This window comes from Bombus pyrosoma, linkage group LG14 (assembly GCF_014825855.1).
Source record: "Bombus pyrosoma isolate SC7728 linkage group LG14, ASM1482585v1, whole genome shotgun sequence".
Classification (NCBI taxonomy): domain Eukaryota; kingdom Metazoa; phylum Arthropoda; class Insecta; order Hymenoptera; family Apidae; genus Bombus; species Bombus pyrosoma.
In genome coordinates this window covers 4,514,303-4,534,178 of record NC_057783.1, presented here as the reverse complement: position 1 = coordinate 4,534,178, position 19,876 = coordinate 4,514,303, and the positions used below count along the sequence as shown (strand labels likewise).

Genomic DNA, 19,876 nt, shown 5'->3' with positions numbered 1-19,876 from the left:
AGCATTGTATATATCTTGAAGAAGCGTATACTTTATATAGAAAGAGCAATTTTTAGAAATATACTAGGTGTATGAATTAATATATTAGTATTCTCATTACTCTATAGACAGACCATTATGAACATACTACCGTATAAGTATTAGAATCCAACTTTTATGGTTTCAATTTCAATGGCTTGCCACTTCACGCAATTAGATTCTCATTTTCTACTTCCCAGTCATCAAATTCATTCCTCCATAAAAGTAATACGTTCTGCTTCCTTGTTCCTATTTCTTATTGTCGATTCAATTTTATGAAACGATCTTTCCCTGCCAATACTTTCTTATCTTTTCTTCTCCATTTCCTAATTTAATTTCCTATCCAGGACGTTGCGCACAGTTTTGACAACCTAACGAGTCTCGCGTGTGTCGTCGTACGGAATATTTTTACCTCATGCAAATCATTTTTTAGAAAGTCCCATAGCGTCCCGTCCGTTCCAGGCAAAACTGATCGCAGTAAAGTATGATATCCAAGCCGGTTGGAGTAAGAATCGCGGCTGGTGAAATTCAGCCATCCTACATAGTCGGTGTCAATGGAATTAACGAGCTTTCCGATTCTCGACCTCCCTCCTCGATTCCATAGGAATTCTACAGTGTCATGAATATCCAGTGTTCTGATATTCATTCTGCAATTATGTAATAGATAAGCAGGCAGAAACGTTACTAGTATTTCGTATCGAATTCCTTCGACGATCTCAACCTAGTTAACACGTAATGGGAATCTGCAATTTTATCGAATACATTGGTAAATTGTGGAGAACGAGTTGCTCAATTCCTCTCTGTAACTTCATTCAGATACGATCGGATGGTATCAACGCGGACGTAGATCCTCTTACACGATTGAATTAGTATTACGTACTAATGAAATTACAAGCTAGAAGTTAGCACTATTAATAAATATGATAAATAAAAATTCCTGCATAATATTATTAAGTTTGCTTTTCTATCCAGGATTATACAACGATTATCCATAATGAAAATAAAATTTAATAAATTCTATATTTTTTCGATAAAATCTACTATTTTCTACTGTATAATTTCTTTTTATTATACAGTCAAATCAATCACATTGGATATTTAAATGCATTAAATGTAGGTTCTGTAGAAAATAATGCACATACATAAATAATAGTTTGAATTGATTACAAGAAGGCAAATGTTTTTATAAGAATTCAACTTTATGTATTTTTGCATATAAGTTTCCTTGTGTCTAAATTTGCATGGAATCGCATGCCTTTCTCGACCAGCGATATAGTTTCAAATCTGTTAGCATAATTCGTCGAATTCCAAAATTCCAAGATTATACAACAAAAAAAAAGAAAAAAAAAGAAAGAAGAAGAAAAGGAAGAAAGAGAAAAAAATGGTATAGGGAGCAAACTTCTTGGAACAGCTGGAATAGTGAAAGTGTACCAGACGAAGGTGCATCTTGCTTTGTGGCACGCGTTTCATCGAGAAAATAATAATTCGACTCGGAAGAGGCTACGCGATCCAGTCGGTGAACGCGCGCACGATCGCGGCGTGCGCCACGATCATAGATCCTGGATCACGTAGATCTAGCCGCACGACTCGCACCGAGACATTTTCACAACCGCTTTTCCCTCGCAGGACTGGTTGCGAATCCGGGCGGCCAGAACCCGGTTCTATGCGATACAACCTCGTAGAAATCCGGCTTAAAGGGGTCGACGGAACAACTCGCCGATACTATCGGAGAAAATCGTTCGCCGACAAAAAAATATCGACGTTCCATGTTCTAACAGAGCGATCATCTGAATTATATTTTTTAGATAAACGATAACGATGATGATTTCTGGATTGTTTCTTGAACGATTGCTGCTGTTGATTTTCATAATTTTTATTGATACGAGAGCTTTTATTCGTACGATTTCATAGTTTCTTATGATACGAGCTTCGTTTTATTTTCAATAACGTGGCAGTTTTAGTTTGGAACGTATCCATATGTAATTCGAAACAGTTGTTTGTAGACGCTTTTGTCGAGACTCATCAACTACGCGAAGGGAACATGGTCCAGCGAGGCGTACGTTGAACGTTGAATAATTCCGGATGCTTTATCATCCGAGGTTGTGATAAGAAGCACGGAACAACGAGATAATACACAGTTCTGCGTATAACCGCCGGCTCTTCATTGTGCTACTATTTCTGTTCGAGAGATCGCGTATACATATGTACGTAAGTAGTTCTTCTCCGCTTCAACGAGCTCTGCTTATGTAAAATCCATTTAGATTAGTTTTATCGCAAATAGTATACGGGTTTGTCGAACTGCTCTGTTTTGTGTACGTCGTTGCAAGTTCGATCAGTCTAATCATCTAATTTTTGTTCTTTTTTTAATTCATTGGGAAAACATTATTGAGCAACGAACTTGGAAGAAAATATTACAGCACAATGAGACAGATCTTTTTACTTATTCTTCAGGATATGCTGTAAAATATTTTTGAAATTATCCTTTCCAGTCTTGTGACGTAGAAAAGTTACAATTTTACTTCTCTAAGTTTTGCTTCTCTTAATTTGTGGAAAAAGTAATATTACGATTTTTATTCGACCATAAATCTTCAGAATAAAATCCTCAAACTAGTGAGATTTTTTAAATTACTTCTTCTAGGTTTTCGAAAAATTTGCAATATTCCTTCATTCGAAACATTTGTTCGTTTAAGGGTTAATTGTTTCATATTCTTGCAATCATTTTACAGCTATTCTGTGAAAAACGTATTTTATCCTGTCTAGCAGAGGAATGTAGAGCAATTCGAGAACCCGAAAACGATCGATAATGGGGCTGACTCGAAAATGTTAAGTCGTGACCGAGCAAGTTCGGTGCAATCACGAGCTCTGGAATTAGAAAGTGAATATTATTAAATCCTCTGGTCGGCTAATTGTGATATCGATGCGGCGAGAGATCGTCGTGAAATAAAAAAACGGTCACGTCCAGTTTTCACCGGAGCGATTCCTCAGCTTCTCGATGCGATCCGTGATCGATTTATGATCGATAGATGGATGGCTATTAGTCGAACGGCATTTCTTCGGAGAAACGAATATTTTTCCCTTCGTTGGCGTGTTCTTTGCGCGAGAAATCACGGAAGACGTCAATTCTACGCTTCAAGACTCGTCGAGCCTCGATCGATTGCTTTATCGAGTGATCGACGATTATCGGAAATGATCACTTGCAAACCTCGCTAAGTCGAGTAACCGAAGGAGATCAACTTCGCCACGCCTGCTGTTTTAATTATTCTTTCGTAACTGGAGCGATCTTCCAATCTAACCGCTGCTTTAATATTAATGAAGCAACGAGGAAAGAGTTTTGCAGTACTTTGCTCGAGAACGAATATATCAAAACAGAGAAAACATTGCAGTACACTTTCATATTATATAGAATCATCCTTTCAATTTTTATGTACCGTGTTATATATTTTCAAACGAAATAAGCAAATTTTGCAATACGCTCTCGGGAGTTTATAACCAGCCACAAATATTCAATGTTCATATTTGGTGAAATATATCTTTATATGTTAGAGTAGGCTGCGAATTTTTATGCAAATTTATATCTTTCTGAACACAGTTAGTGAAATACGGCCGAAATAAAACCCATAAATTAAGAAATATATATATTTTAAGATTTAGAAGAAAAATAAAATTTTTTAAAAATTGTAGAAATTCGAGATTTTTTTACGTTAGATGTATTTCTAAAATCAAGCATCGTTGTCCTTTCTTTAGGCAAGCTCGCAAGCAGATGAAAGTGAATTATTGAAATCGCCCACCATAGCGGCGCCCACGTTCCTCTGAAACACCTGTTTACCTACGAATAACACCGCAAGAGGAATCGTTCCACTTCCTCTGCCCCCGTTTTCCACGACTTTACAAACATTTTCAATCTGCGCCGCGCGTTTAAGCGCTGTTCACATGGTTCAATTTGAATATCAACGCAGTTTCTACCATTCGAGGAGAAAATTTTAAGCTATACCTGTAACTATATTATACTATCTTATTTAAAACCTGGCGTGTAAATATGAATTTTTATTTATGCGTTTTATTTGTTTACCACATAATGTATTTCAATCGTTTTTCAAAAAATTGATGATAATTTAAACTTGGTATTTTCGAAGACTTCATAGGAATTTTCTATAATTTTCTTCAGACTATTTTTAGATTATCCATCGAAAGATCGCAACACACACGAACGACCCACGTTTATAATCTAACGCCGCATTCTTCGGGTCATTTTCAATCAATTTTATTTTTCCAACGTTAACAAATACCTCAAGGTTGAACGGAATTTTTCGTTTGCCGAAAGAACAAGATCGAAATATAAAAATTCCAAGATCGCAGCCAGATTAAGAGTATAAAATGAAATATTACACGAGAGATAATTTTACTCTTCCTTCAGCGAATAAATCAGTCCAAGTTTAATCTCATTGTTTTCCTCGCGGGACGTGTGTTTGGTTACGCACAATGAGGAGCGCTCTACAGACGGCGCAATGATACAGAGAACCTCGAATGGTAAATGGCACGACCGGGTCGACTATTTGAATCCCGAATACGTGTAAAAGAAGACGGTCGAGCATTTAGTGAAAGGCAGAACGCGCGTCTTTCGTGGCCGAGATTCGATTCGATCGACGAACCTAAGTCACGGTGTCGTTCCTCGCGATTTGCAGTCGATCCTCTTCGCATCTTTCGCCATGTCATTTACACGATCACCTCCGTGTCCTTTTTATTTACACCCGCGTTCATTTGCAGTGGCTACGAAAGATGTGTGCATACCATTCTGTTCGTTACTTAATTTGTTACTTAATTTACGACCAAATATGTTAAATTTTATATCATTAGCAACACTTTGATATGGGATGACAATGTGGTATTATGGCAATGAAATGTAGAACCGGATAAGAAAATACTTCACTAAGAAATAAAGGTATATGTGCAATTACTTTTTGATGGCATTGTACGTCACGAATAAAATTTTATTAGGAAAATAGAGGAGCTCGTAACAAGAACAATCCTCGTTTTCCTGACTTTTTAGATAATGACGTACTCCAGTTGTCAGAAGACTCGCAATATGCTGGAATTAATATTATCAAAAATTACCTACGTTTTGTCTCACGATGAATGAAACATGTCGAATGAAAATTGACTGATTCTATAAAATCATTTATCAAGATTCCACAATTTCCTGATTCAATTAAATACGTTTCTCGTAGCTTCGTATAATTTTCTAGTTTAGATAACTTTTATCAAACTTATGTCGAGTCTTATCAGTATAATAGTCGAGTCTCATTACATTACTAATATTGTTTAATTGTATTTAGTAATATTCATGAAAGATTTCTAGAAAATATTGCAATATTTTTGTGAGTTACTGCAAGAACGGATATACTCGTGGCAATTGTGTAATATGATGAATATATCAATAAAAAAATGGAAATGTATCGAACAAAAATGACAAGTGTGGAGGAAGTTTTTGTTATGAATTTCAATTATTATATATCATGACGTTTGAATAGTAGAAAACGTGGTACATCTTTCTTTTTGTTTGTCGTTAAAGGACTTCCCAATGGTTTCTTGTTCAATAAAGCTCCTCCATTTTCCTTCAACAAGAGAAGCTTAAGGAATTAATTCTCGTAAACGTATCAGCCGGGGCAAACTTCTCACAGGAGGATAGAATTGAGTTCATGAAAGGATTCGCGGACATTCGAAGAAACTCGACGAATGGGGATTGAACATTATCTTCGTGTATACATCTTAATCCCTGGTCGTAGCGGGTTTTCGTCAATGGCACTTGTGAACCGTGCTTAATTCGACGCTGTGACCTAAATTTCAATAGCGTGCACAAGCTGGCGTCCTCGCGACGCAACGGGAATTACGATACAGTACATTCTACTCGCAAATACCAATTCTGACTTCCTTAAATGACATATTCGAGTCTTCCTTCGGACAAAGGATATTTAAGAAGACTCATTTGATATTATTCTCACACTATTTATAGTGTACTATTAATCTAAAACTACTGTCATACTATTAATCGAAATACCATTTAACATTTCTATTTAGAATGAATATGCTTTCAAATCTATACAATCCAACTTTAAAGAATAGCAGCCAAAGGTATATAAAAAAGTGGGAATTTTGCTTGGTAAAATAATTCGCACGATCATAGATCCGTTCTGATGCGTCAGAAGTGAGGAAATTCGTAAGGCATTAAACATCTTCCCTGAACAGGAAGAAATTACGTGAGTCACGAAGATGCACAATACCACAGTTGAATCTCACATAAATTTTTCGTTAAATAAATGCTACACTGGCATAGTCAAAAGACTGAAACCGACAGAAATTCATCAGATTTATTAAGAACATAAATCTTCTCACAGGATTATAATATTATCGTAAAAAGGAAACATACGTATGTCTGCAGTAATATCTATCATTTAAAACGTAATGACAATCGAAAGTTCTTGAACGTCGTTATAAATTGTCCGAAACGATGAATAGAATTTGAAGATCGTCAAAATTATCAAATTCGAAGGAACAGCCTCTCGAATTCGAGATAGATAAGAAAGTGTAATCGTGAATAAAAACACGCTTAAGTTTCCTACATTTGCACATTTACATAACGCGTTGAAAGCCAAAAGTTACTTGACGATCACATCATAAGATGAAATTTTCAAAAAAATCCTTAAATTTATCAAACTCGAAGGAGAAGAGTTTCGTCTTTCGAATTCAAGGTCGATAAGAAATTGAACCATCATACCGAAGCATACACGTCCGAAAGGATCGCGAAATTCGAGGAGAAACGTCCCAGTCGTGTCTCTTGTCAACGTGGACGTTATCGTGGAGGCCGTGTCATTGAGTTGCAAATTTATTTCACCTCGACCATTGGTCGGATATTTCATGAGCGACAATTTATTTACGGCAAGGCAACAGCCACTTGCGTACAGCCTAAAAAATCCGGAGATCCTGTTTCCCGGCTCGCACACGCGGACCTCGAAGTGTGAAACGTGTGTCACCATTTGCGGACACTCGTGCGAGTTCCGTGGGGTTCTTTAAGGGGACCCATTGGCTATTTACAAGAACTGCAAAGCCCCTCTGCGCCACAAAGAACGCTCCTTTATGCCAGGACTCGCGTTTCGCGAAAAATCCTTCGAGGGGAACCGAAGAGAGGAACTGAAGATGCTTCGAAAAATGAAATGCAAGGGATTCAAACTCCCCTTCTGCAACATCTATACACGGTTCGTTCGAACCTGGTCGGCTCGAAAATTTATCGAGAATTTGGAAAATTAGCGTAACGCAATGCCCTAACATCTCGTATTCGCGTATAAAGAAACTTTCCCTTCGATTAACTCCGTTTCTGCACGATTAAGTGCCGAATTTGCTGGGTCGGCCGTGTCCGGGGAAAAGTCGACGCTGCCGGGAAAAGTATTCTTTGTGAAAGTAAAAAATCGAAACCACTATCTTTTTGTAACGGTAATGCTACATAAGTCATTGGGATATACGGGGTGTTTCGAGGAGTTGCAGTCAAAGTTGAGGACCATGTGGTACTCGTCAGAAGCAAAAGTCTTGATAAATATGTCTCCATATGTCATTGGTTTTATAAAACATTTCCGAGATGAGCCTGTAATATCATAAGAGAGGAATCTTTTTATCGCGTGAATAATGTTTTTCGCACTGCAGACAGCCGATCATAAATTCGTTCACTGCCATATGTCAACGATTAAGAGATACAATATTGAAGGGTAATTTTCTGAATTGTGGAACATGGGAAGCAGGTCGAATTTTTAGATTTCAGTTAGGAAAATGAGTTTTACAAAGAACTGGCGATAATCCCAACGCAAGTTATCAAAGAATAACATTCGAAGAAGGAACTGTTAGTCACATCATTGCGTAGAAAATTGTGCATGACCAGCTGATGTTTCCTTATCATATGCTATTCGTAAATAAATAATTCGTTGATGAAGATGTCGAATAATTATAATGATATGTGGATCCATTATATGGTCCTGAAGTTTGAGATTTGCCTCCATAGAAACTAACATTTATCATAAATTCGTTTCCGTGAACGGTGTTATTTGACACGTTCCATTTTGAAAAGTCAGAACATAGCTTGTAAATAGAACAGGTAAGGAGTTAAAAATTGGAGAAGTTTCCGTTAGAAGAGAAATGGTGTTTGATAATTGATCGTACAGGGGGAGGAAGGCAGGTAGAAATTCAGTGTGGCGGCGTCAAAACCAGTACGGATACGTTGATAGACTCACCTGCTTTCCTTTTACTGTTTCTTGACCTGCCGTAAACGATGGAATTTAGGTACTCCACTTGTCAGTCACAATTAACCACACGGCGCAACAAGCTTTCGCGCGATCCTCCCACTTTTATCTCAACCCTGAACCTACGCGATACACAACGAAGAACTTTCCAGGTATTCTTACCGATTTTTTCAAGTGATATCTTTTAGAACTCGGGATATCGTTTATTAAGCCACGTATCGTGATTGATATTTGAAATCGGATGATATAGATTAGATAAAACGTTACAAAACAGATACTACGTTATTTGTCATCTATCTATAAACAAGATTAACTGGAAATCGTTGCGAAAAGTGGAATTATGACTAGCAAATGCAATTTCATTCATAATGCGTGTTATACATGTACATGGATCTATAGAATTAAAATGATATGACGAAAAGAATAGAATAAACTTTCACATACCTACGACTAACTACTGAAATAACCATATTCGGATCCTACTCGTTATAAACTATCTACCATATGTTACTAAGACAGATGAGAAACTTGGTGTGCCGCAAAATGAAATTCAGCCGTATTTTTACACGGAATGTATTCAGAAACGAAGAAAATCCGTCGACGAGACGAAGAGTTTCCAGAATTTCGTTCGACCTCGATCGATCCACGGTGATTAAAGGTTCGTATAAATCCTGTCATCGAAGCCGGTGAAATTTCCTCGGGTGTCGTCAACCCTGACATTAAATCATGGACGGTGTCAGGGCTACGATCCCTCGGATCGTAGAGCTCGTATGCGGAGAAAAAGGAACGAGAAGCTTCTCGTAGTGGAAGCCGACGCTAGACAGCCAGTTTTCATGTTCCCCAGAGTGGATAACCGCGTAAAAGTATCCCGTTACCACGGTAGCCCAGATACCGGATTACGGAGCACGAATTGTCAATCGAATCGTGAGAGGTTGCGAGTTTCCGTTGCGGAAAAAGCCGACCATACTAGTCGCCCGGGGGACCGCAAGAATTTCGTGATACGCTTTTTTTTATTATGCTAAGACAAGTGAAGGAATGGCGGCGCTTGGTGAACGGCTCGTGTTCTTCCGTTATGTTCAGTGCGATATTTCTATGTTACATATTTTCAAACGATTCGTGGAGTATTAATTCTTTTAACGTGGGTTGAAATCTTTCTCCTCCAGTTACGGCATTTTCGCGATATTTGAGAAGATTTCGCGAATATTAATCCTTTTAACGTTAGTTGGGATTTTTCTGCTGTCTTCGTGACGTTTCTACGTTATTTGAAAAGAATTTCTAAATGTTAATCTTTCCAATGTCGATTGAAATGTTTCTTCTTTCGACATGACGTTGCCATGTTATTTGAAAAGAATTCGTGAATATTAATTGCAATATTAAACGTAAAGAAGTCGTGAACATTAATATTATTCCTTTTGACGTTGATCGAGATCTTCTTACTTTTCTTGTGGTGTTTCTACGTTATTTGAAAATTCGCAAATATTAACACTTCAATATTAGTTGAAATTTTTCTACTTCTACGTCACGGCGTTTCTATGTTACGTAAAAAGACTTCCTGAATGTTAACTATTTTGATATTGTTTAAAATCTTTCTTCTTCTGCCACGTTTCCTCGTTATTTGAAAAGAATTCGTGATTGTTAATCATTTTAGTCTCGATTGAAATCTTTCTGTTTTCGTCACGACTTTTATATATTATTTGGATAACATTCATGAATATTAACGCATCTATTGTTGATTAAAATCTTTTTTCTTTTATAACGACGTTCCTACGTTATTTGGGAAATATTCATGAATATTAACCCTTTTATTGTTGATTATGATCTTTCTACTTTCGTCACGGTGTTTCCACGTTATTTTGAAAAGATTCATGAATATTAATCTTTTTATTGTTGATTAAAATCTTCCATCTGTGAATTGGATTCACTTGGAATCGTTTGAAGATCCAAATGCGACAATTCATATCATTCAGCTGATATGTTACAGACATTAAAAATGGCAAATCATATTTTGCACGCTATTAAATATATTTATGTAACTGATTATGTAACGGATTACACGTAATAAATCATTCACGACAGGAAAATAATAAAGCAAGCATTTGATAATCACGAGATACATAAACAATATTATCTGTAAATACCAGAGTTTCTAGTGCAAGATAAGCAATTTTTCAAAACCAATATACAGATTCAGAGCGTTAAAACGACTAATAAACGTATTTCACCGTTATCGCGTGATAAATCGTCAGAATACCACGCTAAATCATTCCCGTAAGCTATTAATCAGCGAGATACGTAAAACACCGGGTTCCTTTCGATACGAGGTTTATCCAGAAAATCGATAGATCCGATGAGCGAAACCCGCGTGTTTCAGGGAACGGTTGAACATTCACTTTCATTCGAAACAGCGCCTCGAGTTATGACCCGATAAGATGAATGTTGTAACAACACGGCCCAATGAATCATAACATCGATAATATAATGAGGATCGAGCATAGAAGGCTGGTGGTGAATGGTGAGTTTACGTTTTCGCGCATCCAATCGGCTGGTAAACAACTACTTCCAGCCCAAGTAACGCCATTAGAGTCACATTCAAACCAATTTAAACTCAACCGAACACGCTTGCCTCGTATCTCCAATAATTAAATTCCACGCGAAATCTTCAACCTAGAGTTCAACGATCCCTAAAAATGTTTATTCTCAAGGCGAAACTCGTTTATCTCGCAGGACTTCCTTGATATTATTAATTAAACACAGTCGAGACTAGATAAGATACAAAGCAGATCCGTTACGAAGAAACTAACCTCTGATTTTCGTTTCCTGTGGGTCCAACGGTGGAAAACGTGGGTGGTTCTGCTGTCCCGGTTTCTTCAACAAGACACCCACGACCTGCGGTGCCATCATCATCTTGACGAATCCTCTGTTTCTTTCTCCCCTTTCGATCAGTTTCGTCCAGTCATCGTCCACGATATTTTCGATCTTCGTTTCACTATTAACTCGTATATCCAAGATAATGAAAAGGAACAACACCAACTCCCTTTTTCTCAAACGAAGCAAAATAAAAAAGGGGAAAAGCAATTGGAAGGCCCCGAAAAAAGATTCTTGTTATCTGCCGATCACTTTTTTCACTGGATACTCGACCGAGGATTTAATGCTAGGTCTGACTGGATCTGAAATTAAAGCGGACGGGGCCAACGTACGAGGCGCACACCGGGAGAGCAGCTGCCGATTCCGTTCAGTTTAGACCGTCTGTCGTTTTATTGGCCAAGGCGACGTGTCACTTTAGCGAGGAACGAGGCGCCAGACTCCTTTTCCACTCTCTTTCGGCCTTATCACTCTATCTAGTTTCTCGCGGCGCACGCGAAGCTTCACCTTATCGCGTGACCAAACGCTACAACGCACTGTACGATCGATTCAGCCTCTTTTTGATTCTATTCTCTCGTTTCATGTGAGCTCGCTACGCACTCTTTCCCTTTCATTCAAACTCCTGTTCGATTGATAACGTCGCACTCTCTCGACCTTTTGTCTCTCGCGATCGTATCACCTGTTGACACACGCGGTCGCCAGCTTTCGCCTCAACGGAGCCTCCTCGTTCGACGACAATGGCCGACCGTAATACACAGCCTGCAATTATTGCAGCCAGATAACGCTTATCAAGCCGGCGCGTTCGCCTTCGAAACCAAGTTAACGAGTATCGCCGGTCAACTCCCTCGGTATGTTGGTTTCTCAACTCCGAAAATTGTACTCTAGTTGCGTGATGGAACCTTCAGTTTTAAGGTCAACTGTTTCGGCCCGCGGATTTTCAATAACAGAAACGTTGATTGTGATTTAATTTCAGAATCCTCAATTTTAAGATGAACGACTCGCCTTTGGCTCGCCGACTTTTTAAACGCTTTAATTTAAATCTAATTTTAGAACCTTCGATTTTAAAGGTCTACAACTTTGGTTCACCGTCTCCTTGATAACAAAAGCTTCAATTCAGATATAATTTTACAATCTCCGATTTTAGCTCGGGCCAATTGCTGACTTTTTAATTCCACGGATCTTAATTATAGCTTAAATACAAATTTTAGTTTAATTACAGAATCTTCACAGTTTCAGTACAGTTGAACGCAGAAACCTTGGACTCAACTGGCACCGAAATTTTAGTAATACATACGCGTATACTTTAGTATAATAATTCCTCGTTGCGACGATATTTCGTAGAACAGTCTTCGTTTCACAACACTAGGTTTTTCGCTTGACAACCAGTTACGTACGTTTCCATCGAATCGAGGCTAGTTTCAACGACACTCGCGATTTCCATCACAGTCGCAATGTTCCGTACGTAGTTGCAAAAACGAAGGAATATATGGTCTGATTAATCCGATTTTCTCGCCGAGTTTCCCCCCCAACCCCCCGGCGTTGTCAACGATCGTTCACGAGCCAGGAGGCTGTTTAATTAACGCGTCGATGAGGAAAACACGGACACATTTGGTCGCAATAGCAACGTAAAAACGATCGTTGTCGATCCAGCATGGCGCGCGCACGACCAACGACTAAATAGACGGCCGAGTGCATCGAGCTCGACTGCCTCGTGTTCCCCTTCCAACGCTATCGTTGGTTTCTCTTTCTCCCCCTTTCAGAACCAACCCTCTGTCGTTCTTCGTTCTGTTTACACGCATCCCTCGAGGATAGGAGTGGCACGCTAAATTTTCAACTTTCCTCTTTCTCTCATGCGATAATACGATAACACGTACGAGATTGTTAAACGAGTCTCTTTGAATTCGATCATCGACTCTGTCTTTTGCAAGTTTCTCGATTTTACTTGCCAAATACGTGTCCAATTATACACGTAGCATCGAATTTCCGAAGGAATTTCTTCACTTGCACGAGTCTGTTTATCGGAAGGAGTTTCCTGAAAATGTATGGATTTATAGGGTTAGTCGATATCTATGACTTTTGAGCAGCTGAAATACGAATGGCGAAAAGGAATAATATTATTAAAATCCAAAATCTATTCGCACGTTGGCCATTTCTAGAGTTGTGTCGATGTTGAATAAAAGAACGATTTTTACAAGTATGATGAGTAAACTACGCGCATGTACGCAAATTTACATTTTTATGAACAAAGCTAAAGGAATGAGATTTGTTTCGTCCTTTAAATCTTTGTGTATTATTTGTGCATCTCGTACATATTTATTTGAATAGTAATTTCATAATATGCATAAACATCCGCCGTGATTAAAATACATATATTGACAATCCTGTCGTTTTTCAAACAAACTGTACATTTTAACCATACAATTCTTGGAGAATCGGTGTAATGTACTAGTCGTCAACTTCTTCCATCTTTCATATCGTATGCTAAGATTTGCGATGTTGGTAATGTGAATGGCGAAAAGAAAATATTAATGGTCTAGAAACGTTGGATTGGTTTAGTGTGCTGCGAAACGTTATTCTTATCGGACGTGTCGATAATGATACGAGATAATGAAACCATTGACGCGTTTTTGGTGAAACAATAGTGATAAAGTCGTAATACTTCGATGGCTGAAATTTGATTCTTGGAAGTTTATTCTTACACCATTAGAGTCACAATTCACCCCCTTAGTAAACCTACGTTTAATCTTAATCTCCTTATTTCCATTCGATCGAACACGTACTCTGTTCTACTTTTTAAGCGAGTAAAACCACGAACTTTTGTTGAAAGGACCCCAATAAGATCGTGAATTTTCACTCGTGCAAGTTCGTATTTAAACCATTAGAACCGCAATTCACCACTTTAGTAAACCTACGTTTGATCTTCTTATTTCTATTCGATCGAACACGTATTCTTCTCTGTCTCTCGAGCGAGTAAAACCACGAATTTTCATTGTTACTCTGAGCTCGTGATATCTCAATGGTTAAAGTGTGACTCGTGGCAGTTTATTTTCAAACCATAGTTTCTTTTACGATCATAATTCACCCTTTGCTAATAACCCTCTGTCTGATCTTCTCGTTTCCATTTGATCGGACACGTATGTTTTCCTATTTTTCGAATTATTTCCGTACCTACAACTTCATCGTTCTTCACGTTGGATAAATATTATAGATCTCTACCCGGTAGGCTTCTATCTGGATCTCGTTAAAGCGAAGTGTACTTGGACGTCAAGTGAATGGCCCGCGGAAATGGCTATCGGCGGGAACGCATGACGTCAAAACGTCTCAAGACCACCGTCTGCGAGTAATACGTGAAAAACGAAAAATACGGTGACATACTTTCACTCGTTGGCTCGCGCGGGTTACCTGCGAACGGGCCCCATTGAAGTTCCGTCTAATTACGTGCAAAACGACACGGAACACCGGATATCGATGGAAGGAAGGAGCTGAGTCACACCCTGATCACCCTCACTTTACTGGCGAAGCTAGATAAGGAATGGACGTAAACATGCGTCAGTTTGACGTTGCAAATATTGAATTCTAATAGAAAGCTGGGAAATTAGAAATGGGTTTACGATGATTACTTAACTCATCTCTTAGATATATTTCGATCTATGAATAATATGTACATATATGTATCTGATACATTAGAATTCTTTTACTGTATTTATATTTATATTCCCTTTCTATTTTATTTCAATTTTCGTGCTGTGGATTATTACTTTCTTCGAAATAAAAATAATCCTACAGCGATGAAACGAATATGAAAGTAACGGAAGATGCTTCATGCTTCAAGCATTATTTGAATTATAAATGAAAAAATATACAACAACGAGTCGAATATGAAGAAAAATCTTCATGCCCCGAACGTTAATTTTATATTTACAAATAATATTAATTTTAATTGATTGATAATTATAATTATTAATTATATTTATAAATAAGAAAAATTTCAAACTAACGAGACGAATATGAAATTCACGCTTCAAACGTTACTTTTCTATAAATAAGAACAAACGTAGAGTTACCAGTAGGATATGAAAGTCACAGAAAAATATTCGTTCGTCCACTAAGCAAAGTCACCCCAACAAAAAGGGTACATAGGGTACCATCCCTAGCAGGGATGGATGCTTCAGGTATCGCTTTTACTATCTTCCCGGCTCGAATACTATAAACGCCGAAAAATGTCACATGTCCTGCCTCGTAGCGGAATTGTGGCGACGACATATTAGTAACGTGCTATTGTAACCGAGGAAAAACGGATCAGAGGGGACGAAGAGGAAGACGAAATTACTTCGCCGAGGGTTACCACAATATGGCCAGGTGAAAAAATAAGGTGAATCGGACTGGCATCGATTCACATCTCGTGAGATTAGAAATTACATGCAGATCTAGCTTCTCCTTCTATTTTCACTGCGCATTATGACACACATATACGGCGGAAACATAAATTTGTGAATTTATATTCTGTAATGAAATTAACAATCCGAAGAGAATGAAAAAAAATTGTAGGGTAAATTGGGGCTGAAGCATTCAGCGTTTTTGTACTGTTTTTTTCCCGCAACATTTTATTATTTATTTACAGTAGCCTCGAGAAGTAATCTTTTCGGGAAGCTTTTCTCAGGTAGATTTTATAGCTTTATAGCGTGTTTAGGCTTGTGGTGTAAAAACTTGAAAAAAAATAAAAAGATGAATGACATTTATAGCGCTATGTACGATAAATGTTTCATCGAATAACCAATACTTCTGTTAGTAACTACGATACATTTTAGATATTTAACTTTTTACTCGATCTATTCTATGTCAGGGATGTATATCTTGAAAAATATCGTTAGCAGCAGTTGTATCTTGTTCCTTTTTTAACGAAATATTCTCGATATTCGTTTTAACATTATCGATCGGCAATGCAACCGAGCACGTCAGACGTAATTGGACAATGCACCGATCCATATCGAGGTTGCATTGTATCGACAATGGTGCCCAGCGATTGAGACCTCTCGAATGTCCCCTGCGACTCGATATCAGTATTCTCGTTGCATATTTACGGTCGCACAAAGAGACACGGAGTATATCGAGGCTCGTGGCCATCGTCCAATCGTGACACCTCGCGAACCAATACGAATAATGATGTTAAAGAAAAAGAGGGATAGAAAAAGGAAGATATTTTTATCCGACGTGCATCGAGCGGAAAAAATGCGGCTGCTGCGATGAAACGACTGCCCAAAGCGAGAGTCAGAGGAGGAAAGAGAAAAAGGGAAAAGAGACGGCGCCAAAAATATCAGACGCGTAGCTCGCACACGCGACGTCGTGCTGTTCCGATTCTTAACGCTGTAGAAATGAGCGTTCCGTGGCTTGAAATAAAATTGAGCTTCCCCTGCTGGGGTTTCTCGGATCGAAAGAGTCTTGGTAACGATAACTTTGATAGAGAACGAAATGGGAAAATAGGTGAATTTGGAGTTGTTTGATGTTCAGTTGAGTGAATGGATCGTCAACGTCAATTCGATACGATTGACTCGTATTTTCTTGTAAAGCATATACATATACAACTTGTCTGACACTAATAGTAGTGGGATTTATCATTTTTTAAATGTAATTATTAGCGTTGCTTTAAACTTATGTTTAGATACACGAATAGCAACTTTTCATAAAAATCAAACATGTACATATATGTGTATACTATACAGTTGATAGTATGTATCTTAGTACATCTAGTTTCCTTTGTACGATGATTCACCTGCTCACCTAATGCAGTTTTGTTGCAGTTCAGAATCGTTGAGTGAAAAGCATAACGTAACAAGTCTTGATCATTCATTGTATTTATATAATTTAGCCTCGTACAATTACTTCCTACTTCCAATGCTGAAAATTCCAATAAAAATTTCCAAACGTTACAGATCACCTATTTTTTAAATATCTCCATATTTTCATCTAACTGATTGATCTCTTCTTTTCGACCATACCAATGTGGTCCCGTATGTTTCCGAATTTTTCATTAGTTTTTAAGAACACAGCTCAAGTATAGATTTGAGTTCCTGATTGTTTGACTAAAAATACAATAAATGTTTATTTCTCGTATACTAGATATTTCCTTTTCATTTCGTGAATGTAGCACGCTGATCAGTATAGGAAAGTGGATTTCGTCGATTGTCTATTATTCCAGTATTAATCCGGAGGGAATTGATACGGGCGTCTAACTACGTTTCAATTGACTCGAGTATCATTTGAGTCGATGAGAACCAAGTTTACCGCGGCGCTTAACCTAACCCTACCTTGATCGATATTCGCATAAACGCAAACTGGACATACACCGACCAAAATGTCCGCAGCTACCTAAACCGTGGCTTCACACAGGTATATGGGTCTCGCAATCGGTTTAGAAAATAGTACTAGACGGATCCTGAGTCACGATATGGATGCAGATTAACGTAAACGCGAGCATGCAGACCATGCACGGTTGCCACACAACCCGCTTAATTAAACATGAGTGTAAAGTGATGTTAACACCATGATGACCGGGCACGCTACAGCAAGTACAACCATGTATGTTGTGCACAATGTGTACAGCATTTATCGAATATGAATAGTTTAGATATTCCATTTTTTAATCGAACTATTTAAGTCAAATCTATGACTCAGAATGAAAATTATAATTCAGTAGATAATATTAGAACAATTACAATACAATATTTATTATTAGAACAATCATAGTTTAATAGATATTATTAGAACATTTATATTTTTCTATTCTTTCTTCGTGAATGAAATATTCCACAATTTTTTTAAAGAATATACCTGAAGGTATATAGACATCCAGAAGAGGTAAAAACAGAGTTAATAGGAAAATATAATTAATGTTTTGATAGAATTACAATAGAACATTACAGTTGTCACAGAATAAACTGAGATGTGTACGATCATCGTTAATGTGTCTTTTTATGGAAGAGTTAATATTCATTTTTCTCTAACAAATTATAAATTACAATAGCCTATTTGTGAGAAACCGGTATAAAAGTTTTCTATGATGAATGTTCGAATACTTTGATGACTCATTGTGAATATGTATAATCCTAAGAAGCAGTAGCTTTATCTTAGTAGCAGCCAATATGCTAAGACAAAGAGCCTTCAAATGTCCGAAATTCTGTAGTTTTTACAGTCACACAGGACTCGCAAAATCTTCTGCTGATATAAGAAATATAAAATTTCAACATTTGAAACATAAAAAAGTCGCGAGAGCGACTTAACGAGTGCGCAGACGACTTACTAAGCGGACGTCTAAATTTGGCGCATTTGTCGGGGTGTATCTCGCTGATAGGACGTATATGAATTCTGTTTGTGGAATTTTCTTAATATCTTTCACCTACGCGTCATAAAAATGCCTCTCGTTAATCCCATGCTTAATCACTTTATAAAAATCATTATCAAATCAAATTAAAAACATCTATGTCGTTGAAATAATCATTTTGAAATTGATATAAAGAGGATGATTTAAGAAATAGAAAATAATTGATATTACAGATCCAGAGACAAGGGAGAAATGATAGAATTTTGCATATAGACTTGGATAGAGCAATCGGGACTAAAAATGTAATGATGCAAGCTATCGAATGAGTAAAGCGGGAAACAATATTGGCGGAACTGGTCAGGTTCGGATTTCGAAATAATTAATCGACGTATTATAATTGATCCATAAAGACAGGCTGCCGCAACACGAGCGGCGCACGTTTCCTCAAAGGTGAAAGTAAAAGCGGCCCAACACTTAGCTCACGCTGTGTAAAACCGCACGTTTTACTCAGCTCTTATCGATCCGCACGTTTCAACGTTTCTGCTGCGGTGACAGCAATCACGAGACTTCACGCTCTCCGCCTGATCTTTTCCGTGAAATCCGAATGTCCCTCCTTCTTTCCTTATTTTTCATATTTTTAGCGACATTTTTCAATCCCACCGTTTTTTCTATTACTGATAAATACCAACATTGCGTCGTGACTGGCGGAAATGGAAACGTTGCAACGGTCAGGGTCCATTTCCATGTTTTGCTTTCGCGTGTAACGCTCTGACGATCGTTTAATGTCTCTCGTGTCGAGCGTATTAATAAAATATAGATCTAATTGTAGGGAAATTCGATAACTTCGAATATTTGAAGAGTGCAAAGATGGAAGAAAGAAATAATTCAGGAAATGCATAAATGCAGTGTGTTGCGCCGACTCTGCCCACGTAAGATATCTTCGTTATTTCATATAATAAGCGGTAACAATATTTATGAAAGTTATATAATTGAAAAAAGAATGCTGGTAAAGTAGCAAGATTTGCCTGATTCAATGGAATACTAAGAACGAATATTTAAAAACTATCTATATTTTAATACGTATCTATCGAAATATGATTTTCATTTTGTGTCATACACACTCAAGGCGAATTGCAGGATTAAAAAATATAGAAACAAAAATTGTTGCGTTAATAATTATACAATCTAATAATAAAATTTTAGATAATTAGCCCTCAACTGGTATCGTTGAATCATAGGCGACCACAATGATTCAAATTACGGTCGAGTTAGCTTATTTAATCTTAAGAGGTATTTAATTTTAACTATATTGAAAATGGCATTAGGATAGTCTTCATGATATAAAAGATAGGATACAAATTCAAGTAAAAAATACTCCAAAGTCTATATAACGTTT

At 37.5% G+C, this 19,876-nt stretch overlaps 2 protein-coding genes across 3 annotated transcripts in view; one reads left to right on the top strand and one right to left on the bottom strand.

Moving 5' to 3' along the window:
- LOC122574784 overlaps nucleotides 1-12,816 on the bottom strand; it is a 53,954-nt gene extending 41,138 nt beyond the window's left edge. Inside the window, exon 1 of the mRNA XM_043742786.1 lies at nucleotides 11,102-12,816. Within this exon, the coding sequence (XP_043598721.1) occupies nucleotides 11,102-11,204 (103 nt within the window). The 5' untranslated portion in view covers nucleotides 11,205-12,816. The remainder of the gene's footprint in view (nucleotides 1-11,101) is intronic.
- LOC122574788 (general transcriptional corepressor trfA) overlaps nucleotides 1-19,876 on the top strand; it is a 133,079-nt gene that overhangs the window by 53,392 nt on the left and 59,811 nt on the right. The gene's annotated exons all lie outside the window — the stretch shown is intronic.